Source organism: Dasypus novemcinctus, chromosome 1 (genome assembly GCF_030445035.2).
Source record: "Dasypus novemcinctus isolate mDasNov1 chromosome 1, mDasNov1.1.hap2, whole genome shotgun sequence".
Lineage (NCBI taxonomy): Eukaryota > Metazoa > Chordata > Mammalia > Cingulata > Dasypodidae > Dasypus > Dasypus novemcinctus.
The window spans coordinates 84,737,858-84,753,323 of record NC_080673.1 but is presented as its reverse complement, the minus strand read 5'-3'; the positions used below and the strand labels follow the sequence as shown (position 1 = coordinate 84,753,323).

General features: G+C 34.6%; 1 protein-coding gene across 2 annotated transcripts in view; it reads right to left on the bottom strand.

Annotated features, from left to right (window-relative positions):
- LOC101442209 (N-deacetylase and N-sulfotransferase 4) overlaps positions 1–15,466 on the bottom strand; it is a 292,548-nt gene that overhangs the window by 21,203 nt on the left and 255,879 nt on the right. For both annotated transcript variants that reach the window (XM_071215004.1, XM_058293542.2), the window contains exons 8-10: positions 8,125–8,221; positions 4,155–4,278; positions 2,113–2,287 (exon numbers count right to left, since the gene is read on the bottom strand). In XM_071215004.1, the coding sequence (XP_071071105.1) occupies positions 2,113–2,287; positions 4,155–4,278; positions 8,125–8,221 (396 nt within the window). The remainder of the gene's footprint in view (positions 1–2,112; positions 2,288–4,154; positions 4,279–8,124; positions 8,222–15,466) is intronic.

Here is a 15,466-nt window from a genome sequence, read left to right as displayed (position 1 = left end):
TAAATACCCTTTATGAAAACCAACCCATTTCTGGTATTTTGCATAAGCACCCCTTTGGCTGACTAATACAATCACCATCTGGTTACACAGATCCAAATATGATTCCTCGTTGACTCATATTTTTCTCATCCAGTTTTGTTGCTGCTAATCCCTAAATACTTTTTGAAACTTTCCTTTTCATTTAGTTTCTACTTTACTGTCTTATTCTATACTACTTCTGTGGCAATAGCCTCTAATTTGATTTCTCTGAATATTCATTTGTTCAATTCCAATCCATTCTTCAAATAGCAGATTGTTATGGTAGACCCCAGAAAAAAATCTGTTCTTTGTCTTAATTCTATTCCTGTGGGACAATGGCCCCATTGTCAATAGGGCCTTTTGAAGATGTTATTTTTAATGAAGGTGTGGCCAACCCAATCAGGAAGGATCTTAAACCTATACTGCAGGCCTTATAAAGAGAAAGCAATGGGAGAAGCTGGAAGTTGGAAGTTTAGGGAACTTGCAAGAAAAAGAGAGGAGATGGCCATAGGATGGAAAAGCCAAAGAATCCAAGAATTGCTGTCCATCCTGAGCTTTATTGACTCTGTGAGGAAGCAAAGTTTCTAGCCTGTAAGAGCCAATAAATTCCTATTGTTAAGTCATTTCATAGTATGGTATTTGTCATAGCATCCTGGAATCTCAGACTATTGTATAATGTTATTTAAGGGAAATCTAGTAGTCAAACCCTGGCTTAAATTTTTTCAAAGATTTTTCTTTGAAGAATGACAGTGGGTTTGCCCACTTGACTTCCAGTCCAAGTATGGCCCTCAGCCTTATCTCTCACAAGTCTCCACTTAGAGGTTTGTCCTCTAGCCTCATGGGATTTCTTTTAGCTAAGTGTGCAATGGTTCTTTGCACCCAGTAAACTTTGAATATACTCTTCAGTCTCCCATATCCCACACCTCCATCTATCTTCTCTCATCTAATATTTAAACTTCTTTCAGTTTCAAACCTAAAGTTTACTTCTCTAGAGAATGCTGTACTAAGACTGTCTTACTTCACATGTTCTAATTTCTAATCATTTATCTTTATGATTATTTTATGAATTTCTGTCTCCCTACCCACATTGTTAAAATGGCATCTCCATAAGGATAGGAACTATGTTCTGCTTGCTTTTACATTCTTAGAACCTAGCAAAATAAAAGTGCTTGTTTGAAATAGTTGATAAATAAGTAAAATATATCAAAAATTTTTAATTACTTTATTGATTAAAGCTTTCCAATTCATAATTATTTTATACCTGTAGATTATTCTGTTTCAATATTCCACAGTTCCAGATTGTTGAGCATTTAAGTTCTTTTCCTTTTGTAGTTGTTAGAGATATCACAATGTACATATATATTGTCCACTTCTTTGAAGTTTTCCTTATGATAGATTCATGAAGAGGAATCACAGCACACAAGGACCTTTACAAACTTCCTGATAAATATTGCAAAACTGGCTTTCACAAAATGTGCCCTAATATATCTTCCTATTGAAATTTGAGTTCTGTTATCATTACAACTTTCCAGCAGAGAAAATTATCATTATAATTATTGCTGTGATGATATTAAAAATAGTTTCTTATTTAATTTATATTTCTTTGATCCCTAATTATACTGATCATTTTTATATAAATGCTGACCCCCAGAAAAACGCACTTTTTCTGTGAATTTTCAATCAATGTTTTTGTTCATTTTGCTCATTTATATAGTGAGACATTGGATATATTTTCTTTTATCAATTTGTAGGTGCTTTTGAAGGACACTAGCCCATTTCCCATGCCCATTTGTTAACGATATCCACCCTTGGGCATTTACCTTTAATTTTGCTCATTTGCCATACCAACTTTCTACATGTTTAAATGATTTTGTCAGTCTAATAATTCTTTGACTAATGATTTTTTTTCTATTATTTTATGCTTGAAATTCCTTGCCTAACTTGGTAAAAGTTTAATATTCAGCTTTATTTATTTTTTGGTTTAGCTGTTTTTACTTTTGATCCTTTAATGTATTTGGAATTTATTTTAGGGATTCAATATTGCTTACATGCTGTGACCCAATGCTTTCAATAGTATATTTTGCTGCTTCATACCTGGTACCAAGAGTATGCCCGGTCTGAGGGATCGATGAGAATGGTGATAATCTTGGCCTTAGGGACAAGAGATGCAACTCTCCTGGGTGCTTCTTCTGAATGGAAGTAATTAGCACTCTTTTCAAACAGAAAGTCACTTGTAAGGTTGGATGGAGTAGGAAAAAAGTCCATATACCTAAAGGAGGAGGACAAATATTAATCTGAGATTTAAATTTTCTTTTCCTGCTTTGCTTAGTATATGAAATAATCAGCACATTTTAAAATTCATTTGAATTGTATTGCTTATCAATTTCTACTTATTGATGGCAGAATAGTTTTCATAGTGAATATTCTCTGTCTCTTGAATGTGAAAACAACCCGAAGTTTTGGGCAGAAGGAGTGACATGGAATAAGTAGATCAATAAGGGGCAGTGGGAAAAATCCTTTAGATTTGGGCTGATCTGTGTTATCAAATGCCAAATCCAGAAAAATTAGATTTATTCATGGTAAAAGTAAATTACTACATATACTCTGGTAGGTATTTCAAAATAGTAAAATTATGTTTGCAACCTTGAATGCAAAAATTCTTAAATTGAGATTAAAATGCACAAGAGAGAAAGACATATAAATTAGAATGGCAATAAAATACTGAAGACATTAGGACATAGTGTTCTCTTCGTTTTTAACTTCTGCATAATTTGTAATATGTGGAGCAATATGAACACATTATAGTCTATCTAGTGTAATTAAGGGACTATTTCCTGCCAGTCGATCCTGTGGTGCCTCAGTAGGTTCACTCCTCCATATGCTGTTGACACATTCCTCTGTGTGTAGATTATGGAATTAATGTGTTCTGAGGTTAATTCAGTGCAAGCCTTTAATTATGTGTGTAACCCTCCTTATAGCGCATCACTTCTCTAACCCTCAAATGTTCTAGATATAAATAATGAGGGCAATTAAGAATTCATATAAGACACTTATTTTCTTCTTTTGACATTTGTTATTATGTTTTCCAAATGTGGAGTGATGAAGAGTCTCATCTATATTCCTGCCTAAAAATTTGTATTCTATTTGAGTTCACAGATAAGGGAATTAATGTTCTGTTTTTAGTAATCTTCATGAAATTCCAAAACTTATTTAGTCTTTTAAAAGTAAAGTAACATGGTAATACCGTAGGTAAAGAGTTGAAGAATCTCCACTCATGATGGGAAGCCAAACCCATTCACTGGCATTGATTCTACCCTATTTTCGTCAAAGCCATGTCTAAAAAATCAGTTTTAAATTGAGGACAGGCTCATGTGTGGTGACAACAAATAAAGTTATAAGCTATAGATTTATGTACATTAAGGAAAAATTTCCCCAACATGAGATTTGCTTAAATTCTGGGAATTTGAAATCAGGCTAATATCGATTTGAGATACGGCTAATAAAAGCACTAGAGCAAGGTCAGTTCTAAAATCAGGTTTATTCTATTTCTGTCTGGGGAAACATTGTGATTTTTTTTCATGTTTTGACAAGTGCAAACGAATATTTTTCTTATGCAGCTGTGTAGGTAGATGGATATGGTTTTGGAAATGCTCTGTTATGATTTGCATGACAAATAGACTATAATACAACATATATAGTCTATGTATTTAATAAAGATACATTTTACTGAATATAAAATAAAACAAAACTTCTGATCTGTATCCTAAAGCATCTTGGTTGAAACAAATTGTTTAGTAAAGAAAGAAAACTTCTTAGCACAGTAAGATAATAATAGGCATAAGGAGAATTTTTAAAATCTGTGTGAATGATTCTGATGAAAAAATCCCACAATGCTCTTTATTGAATCATATTAATTTACCAGAAAAATATTATCATTATTGCCCTGTCCAAATAAAATTATGGGCAACACTAATTAAACATATCATCACTATAAATTAATTTCTAATTCACTGTGGAAGAACTGATCATAACAAATTTATTCTGTAATTATGCAGATGCCATGCATTCATTTGTAATTGTTCTGCTATGGTTTTGTATGTGTTAATAATGGGATTTAATTTTGTTATTTATCTTACCAGTCAATTCCCTTGTGATAGTTGTTGCCATTAAAAAATTGAACTTCCTCAAATGTTTTTGGGCTGGGGAGATTGCTGACGATGGAAGGATGCATAAGTAGAAATAAATAAAGTGCCGTTGTTCCTATTACAAAATAAAAGAAGGTAAAAGTCTATATGGCAATAAGAGACAAAATATAATTTTAGTATATATTTCTTGTTCAAAAATAGTATTCAAAATACCAATTCTTCCCAGTGTCCTATGATTTCTCTAAAATCATTTAGGGCATATTTCATGTAGCAACAATCTGAATATTCTTTTATTCATTTCCATCATTATATTTATCTAAATGCTTAATTTAACATTAGTACATACTCAAAGAAAAGCAGACTGATGATAAGCTAAGGAAGAACTTCAGAAATCATGTGCCTTAATTATTCCATTAGAGTAGGTGAGTAGAGAAAGCATGGGGTACCTCTATTTCTAGAATCCATTGCAGTGCATGAACATGGTTGATCCTTAATTAATGTTCAAATCCAGATCTAGTAAATTAAGTCAAACTATCCAAATAGGTTTACTGAATGTTATGTGCGTGACACTGTAGTAATGGTTGGTAATGCCACTAACTCTTGACAGGGAAACCACATTTGCTGCCTCGGATGAACTTAGTCTGGAGACTTGGGTCAAGGATATTGGTAATTGCAACATAGTGGGAAAAGTTTCATAAAGAGAAAAGATCAAAGTGCCCTGCCAACACACGTGAAAATGGGTAATTTAGATTTGGGAAGTCAGTGAGGGTTTCAATGAAGAACTATACTCTAATGTTGTGCCTTAAAAAAAAAAAGTGTTACTCAGCAGGGTTGAGAGAAGGACAGGATTCTGGGAAGATGGTCACTTGGATGTCGTCTCCTGATAAGACGGGGCAATTATGTCTGTTAACTGAAGTGCCAGCAAACAAACTAGTGACAACAGATCTAAGGGGACCAATGACTGGATGAAAGACATATCAAAACATCAGGAATGGAGGCACCTAGTGAAACGAGTTGGGAAAAAATTGTCTCATTAAGGAGATTTAATTACCAATTTGAAAAAGACTTTTATGGATTAACAAATATAGAATTGAATCATAAAAACTCAGTAAGTTGAAGGAAATGAGACTGATTAAGGAATTTATTAGAGGCCCACAAAACTAAGCAGAAGAACTATCTCAACCACACTGCAAGTTAAAGATGTGAAAATTACAAGGGCCAGTAGGAATCTTGAAGGACAGATCTGATTCGTTCCTGCAAATAACAGGAGCTCCAAAAGAAGAAAATGTGGGAGGAGGAAATACATGCTTCAGGGAGAAGAAATTAATTAGAAATAGAGTAGTAGCTAGAAATGTAATGGAATCAAGAAATTTTCTTTTTAATATATTTTAAGGTGGGATTTAAAGATGTTTAAGTGATGAGAATGAAACAGAGAGAAAGAGAGAATATTTTAAGACCACAAGAGAGCTGTGAAAATTGATAATTCAATATCCCTGAGGTGCTGAGAAGAGAGGAATCTAGGCATAGATAAAACGAATATTACTGAATTATTGCTGAATTTCCCAAAATAGATATCTTACAACCTCAGTAGAAAGTACCAATGTTTAATCACTCTGATGGTCACAGAATTGTACCCAAATCTCTCCAGACTACAGAAAGCTTTTATCTTCTGAGCCTTCTACCCTCCTGCTGCCAGAGGCTGAAGAGACATCAAGGAGAAAGTACTTTCAACTAGGGATAGTGAACATGTGGTTTGATATTTATAAAATTAGCCACAAAATCTGGGTCCACCCCTCAAAGTGTATATATATATCATAATGTTTTCATTTACTATCCTTGGCACTTATTTTTATTCAATTTCTTCTATATAAATATATGCTTGGAGAAAGAAGGACAGACATTGAGCCTGGCATTACTTTAAAAGAAAACTTCCTTGTATTTTAATACAACCAACTTCTCTTTTAATGTACCAGGAAATCCAGTCAAATAATGGGAAATTAATATTGATGATAGGAACACCAATCTTCTGGAACATTTAAGGTCAGTGAATTATGCTCTTATTATTTTTGTGCTAAATTTAGTCCTTTTAGAAATCCTCTCCTAAACTGGTAATCCCAAAACCTGACCCTGGGTCATGAAGGATGCCAATCTGTCCAAAGGATTAATGTTGGACTATGATTTAAACTTTTAGTGCCTTAAATCCAGGGCTCCTATACTCTCTACCCATTTCTCTTTTGCCCACCCCAACCCCTTCACACTCAACCCACTTTAAATTGGCAGGAATCCCTTCTAGGATTCAAGATGGAGAAGTGGGATCACTTCTTGTGCTTCAATCTCACCTCACAATAACTGAGTATATAGAAATTTGAGAACCATTTTATACCTCATGTTTACTGTAAAGGATGCATGTATCATGTTTAAATTGTTTAAAGACAATTTTGTCTTCAGGGCTAGATTCTTAGCTCTCTCCTCCACAGTGAATTAACAGCGTCTGGCAACAGTGGGAGTTTTGCCAGCAGAAGCAACAAGAAAAACAAAATAAGACTTCAGACTGCTATAATTGAATGGACTTTAATGATCATAATCATTTTAATAGCAGAATAACATTTCATAGTATATAAAAAAAATCTTATCATCCAATTTCTTCATTTTAACTTCTTGTTTGCTTTGGAAAAGCCAAACCAGCTAAAAGTCTTTTCACTCCCATGCTATACTGGTAGGTCAAATGTTAAAATAGAAAAGTGTGTCTTATTGACTTTGTAAATAGAGACAACAAGGAAGAAAGAGAGCTTTATACTTACTCATCAGTAATTTTCTAGCAGAACTAAGAATATTCAATAATATTCAATTCAAACAATGAGGATATGTCTTTAAATTAAATTTTTAACATAATTTTACAACACAGAAATGCTTTATTTCTTTAATAGTCATTCTAGAGTTAACTGCTATAAGGAAGTGGGTAGAAAATTAATGCACATTTTAAAAACAACCACAAAAAGAGTGATGAATTTGTTGTTTTTCCCCCTCTCTGTACATGTGTAACTTACTGTTATAATGCAATTTATATCCCTGGAGGGAGAAAAGATTTCAACAGCCAATATGTAATAGTCTGGAAATTTTGCCTATAACTTTTAAAATGATCTTCTTGCTTGTTTTACAAATATCTTAGTCCTGGTCAGGCTTATTTATTATGACCGTTTATATTGTGTTAGTTTGTGCACTCACTGATGAAAGTGCTTCTAGTCAAAGTAGTGACTTCTAATTAATCAGGATATAAACTAAGTAAATAAAACTGTCATGTACTGAAAAAGGTATAAGATATTCTAATTGAAAGTGTCATTATCTCATTGGTGAAATACTTCCACTCCCTTTTACTACATTTTTATACAGTTTTCCTTCAGTACATGAGAAAATACTAAGGAAAAAGTTACTTAATGAACCTCAGGTGAACCAGAAAATAAGTCCAAACTATATTTGCACCTAATGGTTATTTTAAAAAGAAAGACAAACATGTAAAATATTTTAAAGTACTAGTTTTTCTGGAAAACTAGAAATTCCAGATTGACAAGCTGTATAAAATAGTTTGAATTAGGTCAAAGCATTTTTTAAAAACGTAATTCACAAGTTAATTAGGCAAAGCCACACACAAAAATAAAGAAATTAAAAGTCTGGTTCCACAACTATGGCATATAAACTCTGAGTTTTTAAAAATTTGGTATGTCTGATGAACAGTTTAAAAATCCATAGTTACAGAATGTAGTGTTTACGACTAATTAATGGGGAGTATTTGGGTCCATTTGAAGTTCCTGTTGTAAAGATATTGCGAGGGAGATAAAAATCCATTCTAAAAATGAACTTGCATAGATGTCTAAATATTTCACAAAACAAAACCTAATCCAGTGATATCACATGGCAATATATTTCATGATAGAAAAAAAGTATCAGTATTGGCTAATCTTACCTGTTTTTTGTGGCCCAATCACAAGGAATTTTGGTAAGTGGTCACAAGTTTTCTCTCTGGACCAGATATCTTTGTGCCGTTTATCATCACACGGATTCTACAAGAAGGAAGAAGAACTAATCTTACTGTGTAATGATTACCTAGCTCTGTTTCCTGAAATTCATTCAAAAGTTGGGATGAAATTCTTGCCTGATACCTGGAGCTAGGAGTCAGGTCCCACTCTGGTTCTCTGATTCCCAAATGTTTTCCTTATAAAGTGATTAGTATATTTCCTTCTTTCAAGGCTGGAGCTCAGAATCAAGTCGATAGTGTTGTCATTTTCTTCTGATGCTTGACTAGATTCTACTATAATTGGGTTTAAGTTTTGTGTCTTTATAACAGAGTCCTTGACTTGCCTAACCTGGGTTGACATAGTTTCCCAGCTATTGGTGCCTTTAAGTTTTCATAAATTTTTTCCATAAAGGCTGGAATGCCATCCTTGAACTCCAGACTTAGTCATGTCTTTTTCTTTTCTTTTTTTCCCCCACAGCACAGGCTGTTTTCTGTTGAAATATCAGCTTTGATACTACTCTGGTAAGTTCTGCCACAACCCATAGCCTGACAGCTTGTAATCAATATTTCTAACCCCTACTTCTCTCCTGAGTTCTAAACCTACATTTTAAATTGCATATGTGACATTGCCATATAGATATGGCGAGCAAATTTCAGACCCAACATATTCAACATATTCACCAGTCCAATTTTATTCCCATACCAACCTTCTCTTCCAGTTCCATTCTCCAACCATTGCATTTGAGTGGCCATGCAATTTATTTTCCAAATCAGGATACTTTGGTGAATTTAAAGTGCTCTTAAAATGAGAATGATATATTTTTGGAAATATTTATTGACTGACAAATTGATTTTATTATTACTGATGCTCTATGTAATAATTATTTTCAAAAACTGTTTTCACAAGTAAAATTATTTTTTAAAATAATATAAATCTTAGACATTAAAGCACATTTTATTTTTGTAGTTATGGTTCACATGTTTAAAAAGATGTAGGCTGAGTAATCATTTATGGTTCATATTTAGATACCTTAATTATTTCTTTAGCCATGTCTTTGTCAAGAATCACTAAAATTCTTCTGAAGAAAAGTTTTTTTGCAGTATGATCTTATTATTTTCCCCTTTTCCATAAAATTTCCTGGAATACTTTTCAAAGATATATATCATGGTTAATAAATTTTTAAATGTTGATACTTTCAAATGACTCCTCTTTGTAGGCTACTATATTTTTATCTGAATAAATATTTTTTCTATTGGGTAATTAACTCAGAAAAATGCTATTAAATGGGAGATATTTTCAATTCTATTTTTTTATATTGAAATGTCTAAATATTAGAAAAAATATTTTGACAGTCATTTTCCATTTAAGGACTTCTTCTTTGACAAATATTTTTTGAGGTAAAACTTGTAAAATAAGTTGCTTTCAATTATGAGTCTTTTAATCATTTTTCCAAATACAGGCGTAGCAAAACCATAGACTTCTCAATATCAATTCCTTCCCAGCAAAGAATATAATTTAGCCAGCTAAATATATATCCAATTAAATAGGATAGCTGTCAAGAAATATCAAACTTCCAAAGTTCAATTAATTTCCAAAGTTCAAGTAAAGAATGTCAAAATTAAACCTTTATTTATATGAATTATCATTATGTAGTTTATCTATTCTCCCTTCTTGCTTTGAAGCTTTTCTTTTTATTTTAAGGGTAAATTGTTACATGACACTAAAAGAAGAGAAACTGTAATAAAAGGAGTTAATGACAAGCCAATAAACTTGACATTCCTTGTCTAGTTTATTTATTTATTTAAGTGGTGTTTGTATTTTCTGAACTTCTATGTACTCTTTTAATCCAGTATGCAAACTCAAAGTACTCTGAAGTCTGGCCTTAGCTCCAACTATCTCACCAATGTGTTTCACTGTGGCATAGGAGACTAAACTAACTACTCTCCATTTTCTTACTTTGCTAACACAATGTCCCCTATTTTGCTTACTATATAGGTTGCCAGCTGGAGACTATATTTCATGGCCTCTCTAAGATAGGTAATGTCATGTAAATAATATCAGTCCAATGGAAATAGAGATAAAATGATGTGACATCATTTAAGGATAAAACCATTTGCCCTGGATTTTCCCCTTTTTACTTACTCCCAGCTGTGAAATGGCTACAATTGTAGCACCTGCCTTGATTTAGAAGTAGAAGTCATATGTGGAAGGACCTGTCAGCCTGGGGTCCTGGGTGACAATGTGGAAGGGAGCTATCTGTCCTAGACTGCCTGCCCTTAATCAGACAGCTGCGTGAGACAGAAACCCATTTCCATCTTGTTTAGCCCTTGTGTTTTTGAGCATCTTCATTATAGCAACATGGCCGATACTCTAACTCAATGTGTTTCAAAGTCGTTGTTCATGACACAATAAAGAGCTTGTTCCAGACTGTAAATCAATACACTGCTTGCTTCAATTAGAAAGACCTGCTACAGGAAAGAAAACAAAACAAAACAAAAACAGCAACAACAAAAAAATATCAGCTTAAGTAAGCAGTGTGCTTCGTGTTACAGTTGGTGGTTTACCTTCTGGAATAAACTTTTCTCATGGAGAATTTGCAACATAACCATTTAGGTCAGTCCATAGGCCACACTTTGAATAGCATTTCTTTTTTTTAATTTTTTAAATTTATTTATTTAATTCCCCTCCCCTCCCCCGGTTGTCTGTTCTCTGTGTCTTTTTGCTGCGTCTTGTTTCTTTGTCCACTTCTGTTGTCGTCAGCAGCACGGGAAGTGTGGGCGGCGCCATTCCTGGGCAGGCTGCACTCTCCCTCGCGCTGGGGGGCCCTCCCTACGGGCGCAGTCCTTGCGCGTGGGGCTCCCCTACGCGGGGACACCCCTGCGTGTGGGGCACTCTCTGCGCGCATCAGCTCTGCACATGGGCCAGCTCCACACGGGTCAAGGAGGCCCGGAGTTTGAACTGCAGACCTCCCATGTGGCAGACGGATGCCCCAACCACTGGGCCAAAGTCTGTTTCCCTGAATAGCATTTCTTGAAGTTAACAATTGTTAACACCAGTCCAATGTTTCACATATATTGAATTTATTATCACACAAGCACTCATACCTGCCTCTAAATATTTGAAGAATATGTTTTTCTTTTCAGTGCCCTTAATTCTTCTCCAAGTCATGGTCAAATTTTGCCAATCCTTCTTGCTCAAGCTAATATTGGCCTAAGGCCTTTCCTATTCATTTTAGACAAAAAGCATAACTCAAGAGTGTGCACTCAGAATTTCCTAAATTCTCTATGACTCAGTTTCCTTTTCTGCAAAATAACAATTCATGATACCTACCACACATTGTGATTGGGAGGATTAAATGAATTAATATATTTTAAATGATCGAATCATGCAATATATAAATGAGATAGCTGCTAAATTGATTCTATATTTGGTCTTTTTTACCTTTGTCCAGTTTAGTAAGGCAACTGGAGTAAAAAGAAGAGGTTAATATTACTGATGGACTAGCTTATTATAGGTACACAACCCAAGAGAAGACTTTTGGTCCATTGTCAGAACACCCTGGCACCAAAGATGGATGCCCCTCCAAGAGAGAAATTTTGCCAATCCTTCACAAAATTATATGACTAGTCTAGGATATATGAGTTACTTGATAAGGAACTAACTTGGAGTTTCTTCAGGCAGCCGTGAGGATATATAGGTTCTTTCCTAACAGATGACTCTAAGTCCCCTTTAGAATTCTAATTCAATTTATTTATGGGTGAATTTTGGTGTCTGGCTCCTGCATCTCATCCAATCAATAGTTTTAGCACTTCTCATTATTCAGGTCTCCACTCAAATGTCACCCATCTAAGAGCTCCTTCATGATCATAACTAAAGCTCTCTTTTACTCCTGTCTCTCTATGACAGTACCTAAATTATTTTATTCACCAGTGTGTATCTTTATAGTCTTCCAGTCTCAACCAGAATCTAAGCTCTCCGAAGACAGGGGTCTCTGTCTTCCTCATTGATATAATCTAGTGCAAACAGGTACTTGATAAATAAGTGTTTCTGAACTGAAACTCTTATTTCTGACTGATTGCATGACTTCCTTAGGACATAAATAGTGAATATTTAGTAATATGCCTGGACAATTTTTGATGTATGTTTGAAAACTAACATGCTATGAATTGTGTAGAAATTTTGCTTCCAAAACTCCCAGAACAACCCATTCACAGTCTCCTTTCTTCACAGTCTGCCTTGTTATTTCTTGCTGGTCACTCATACCCTCACTTTAGAACGTAAGCACATTATTTTCCTCATATTATCATATAACTACTTCATTTGTAAAGAAACTTGATTTCTCGACTATATTTTAAATGTTAAACATTAAGAAGGCAGTCACCATGACATGTCCATATTCAGCTTCCCACAAAGAGCCCAAGAAAGAACAAATCTCAGCATACGTGTTCTGTATTTGCTCAGATGAAGGTTTGTTTATGCTTAGCAAAGGTAGAAGAGCAAACTGAGTTAATATTCAGTGCTGTTGGAGAAGTGGAAGTCTTCCTGGTGAGATCTTTTCCTGGTTCTATATGTTCATCTAGGTCACTTGCCTCCTCATTGCATTACACCTTTCTTTCCTATCTTCTCACAAAACTGGTGAAATGCAATGTTTAATGAAATTACCAGATTCAATATAAGCTTTGAATAAAGTTATCTTCTACTATAACAAAGAGAACATGGATAAACATACCTGTCTTTGGAATATAAAAAAGCTACATTTTCTCAGGAAGTTATATTTATAGGAGTTTGTAAACCATCAAATAAGATGATCTAGAGACTAAAAGGTTACAATATTTGTTGTTCCCAATGTTTTTAATACCAAAAATTCAATTTGCATTATTTCAGTTTTTCTTGTTGGTATCAATCTTATATAGGTGGTATTTGTCATCCTCAGTCTAGGCAGACTGTCTTTCTTTGTAACTGCATTCCTTCTATTTTGTGCTATTTTAGGGTTTTTCAGATGCCCAAATTTCTGTCATCACTTTTTTTTCTGCAGTGTTTTTCCTGTTGTCTGTTAATAACAACTTTATTAAAAGAGTGTTTGCATATTATATTTTATATTCTGGAAATATTTGTTTAGACTTCTCCTATTCTGACTTTTCGTACAGTGTCTGAACATCTGAATAACAGTAAACATAATACCTTACTTTTATTGATCTCCTTCTATATTTCAGGCACCTGCTTTACACAGATTATTTCTAATCCTCATGGCAGCCCAGCAAGACAGACATTATTATCCTATCTTTATTGCTGAGGAAGCTGAGACACAAGGTGCTTTATTTTACACAAGGTGCTTTGTTTAGGTCCCACCAAAGGTCACATAGCAAGTTAGTTGCAGATTTGGAATCCAAAACCAGGGTTGTCTGTACAATTAAATTGTGTATGTGGATGTGTGTTTGCTTGTGTGTATGTGTGCATATGTGTTTGTGTATGTGCATACGGGTAGTGTGTGAAATTTTTGCTATGATTATAAAGGTCAATGGGTCTTCCTTAGAAATAAGCAAAATGTTTCCTTGCACTTTCATACTTTTTTCTATTAGTATTATAATTTTAAAAAATCAGAAAAATTGCAAAGCAGTTATAGCCTGTTTAATTCTTCTCCAATCTGATAGTACCTGAAAATTTGAAACTGCCATAAGCAGCAATTTGCTGTTTTCAGTATTAAGCCTTCTAGATATATTTAAACTTCGAAAAAAAGCAGCTCAGTTAAAGTTAGAGATTTGCTGTATGCAGCTTGTGATTATAGTGCTAGTTGGGAGAAAATGCATGGAAGCCAACTCTCAAACAGAAAAATGCTGGTAGCTTTTATGTGTGGTATATGTTGAAGAGGCAGATTTACATTTAAATAGCAACACATACTGTGAACAAAAAGTTCTCTGAGGCAATGGACAAGGCTTAGAAAATTCTTAGTAAAGTGTGATTTAATCATGTCACTCATGGGTGTGTGAGCACCCAGAGTTTTTGCAAATTCACAATTAAACTAAAAACATGAATTAAAAAAAAACACACCACTAAAAAAAAATCACACTACTTATCTTATTCTGAAATCCATATTATAAAAAAATATGAAAATACCTTTTTTTCTCATTAAATCTAGTTATTCCAGCCTACATTGCCTATCTCCACTTAAAGAACTGCTTGACTCAGTATTTCACATCCTTTACCTCACCGAAGGGGACTCTGTGGAGTTATCAACTGAAGATTAATTATCCCCACCCAGGTCATGTGCCTACTCTAGATAGCTAGTCTACATCTAGATATTAACAAAGTTTTAACTGAAAACTTTAGAACTCCCTAGTGCTCACAGCAGAGCAAATACTTTGTTAATTGCAAATATTTCAGAGGTAAAATTCCCTCTTCATTTCCCCTCTGCTTGCCTTCAGAAGAGAAGATGGTTCTGACCTCACTCAAAACCTAGTAGTCGCTATCAAAGGTATGTTTTTAAATTTTAATTCTTTCCTCTCTTATCTTGCTGGGTTATTTTGAAGTGTCAACTGCTTACTAAGTTTGCCTATACATGTCTTCAAAAATCTTCCAAATCTGTGTTGTACATATTGGTGACTTTGCATTTTTTGCCTTTCAATGTCATTTAAACCTAAATGCAATTCATGTACCCTGGTGAGGAATTTTAATAGGCTAAGGATGTTTCCTCACACTGCTTCCATTAACAACGGCTTGCGGAGAGACTCTGAGAAAGACACCATCTTTATCAGGACTCCAACTTGACTTGTATGCTATATGCAATTCAGACAGGCCCTCAGCTCCTCGGAAAAGCCTCTGCTTTCTGATTCATAGTGAGCGCTCTCTCCGCAGAACTCCTGTAGCACTTCATCATCTGATTCTTTCTCAGACTACTCTACCAAAGTACCGTTGGTTAGAGAGGAGTGGGGCGACGGTAGGAAGGGGACTGTGGTTCTGTGTGAGACTGACAGGCCTCTGGGTGGGGGCTGTGCGTCTCTTCATGAATAACCTCGGCTGTGGCTGTGCTTGTCAAACAATAAAAAGCTGCAGCCCTGCCCTTCGTAACCATGCCAGCCACTCCAGTCCGGGAAAGCCAATTAAGTGACATAGGCTCTACAGACTTCGAATGTTCAGGAAGGATGCAAACTAAATATGTTAATTCAAGCCTACCTGGAATGTGAGAAATATGTGTTAACTCAAGCTTATCTAGCACTCAAACAAAGCACCATTTGACTCTTTACTCCTATATCCTCTGTATAAAAAGAACCCCAAAATCTTATTTGGGGTTCC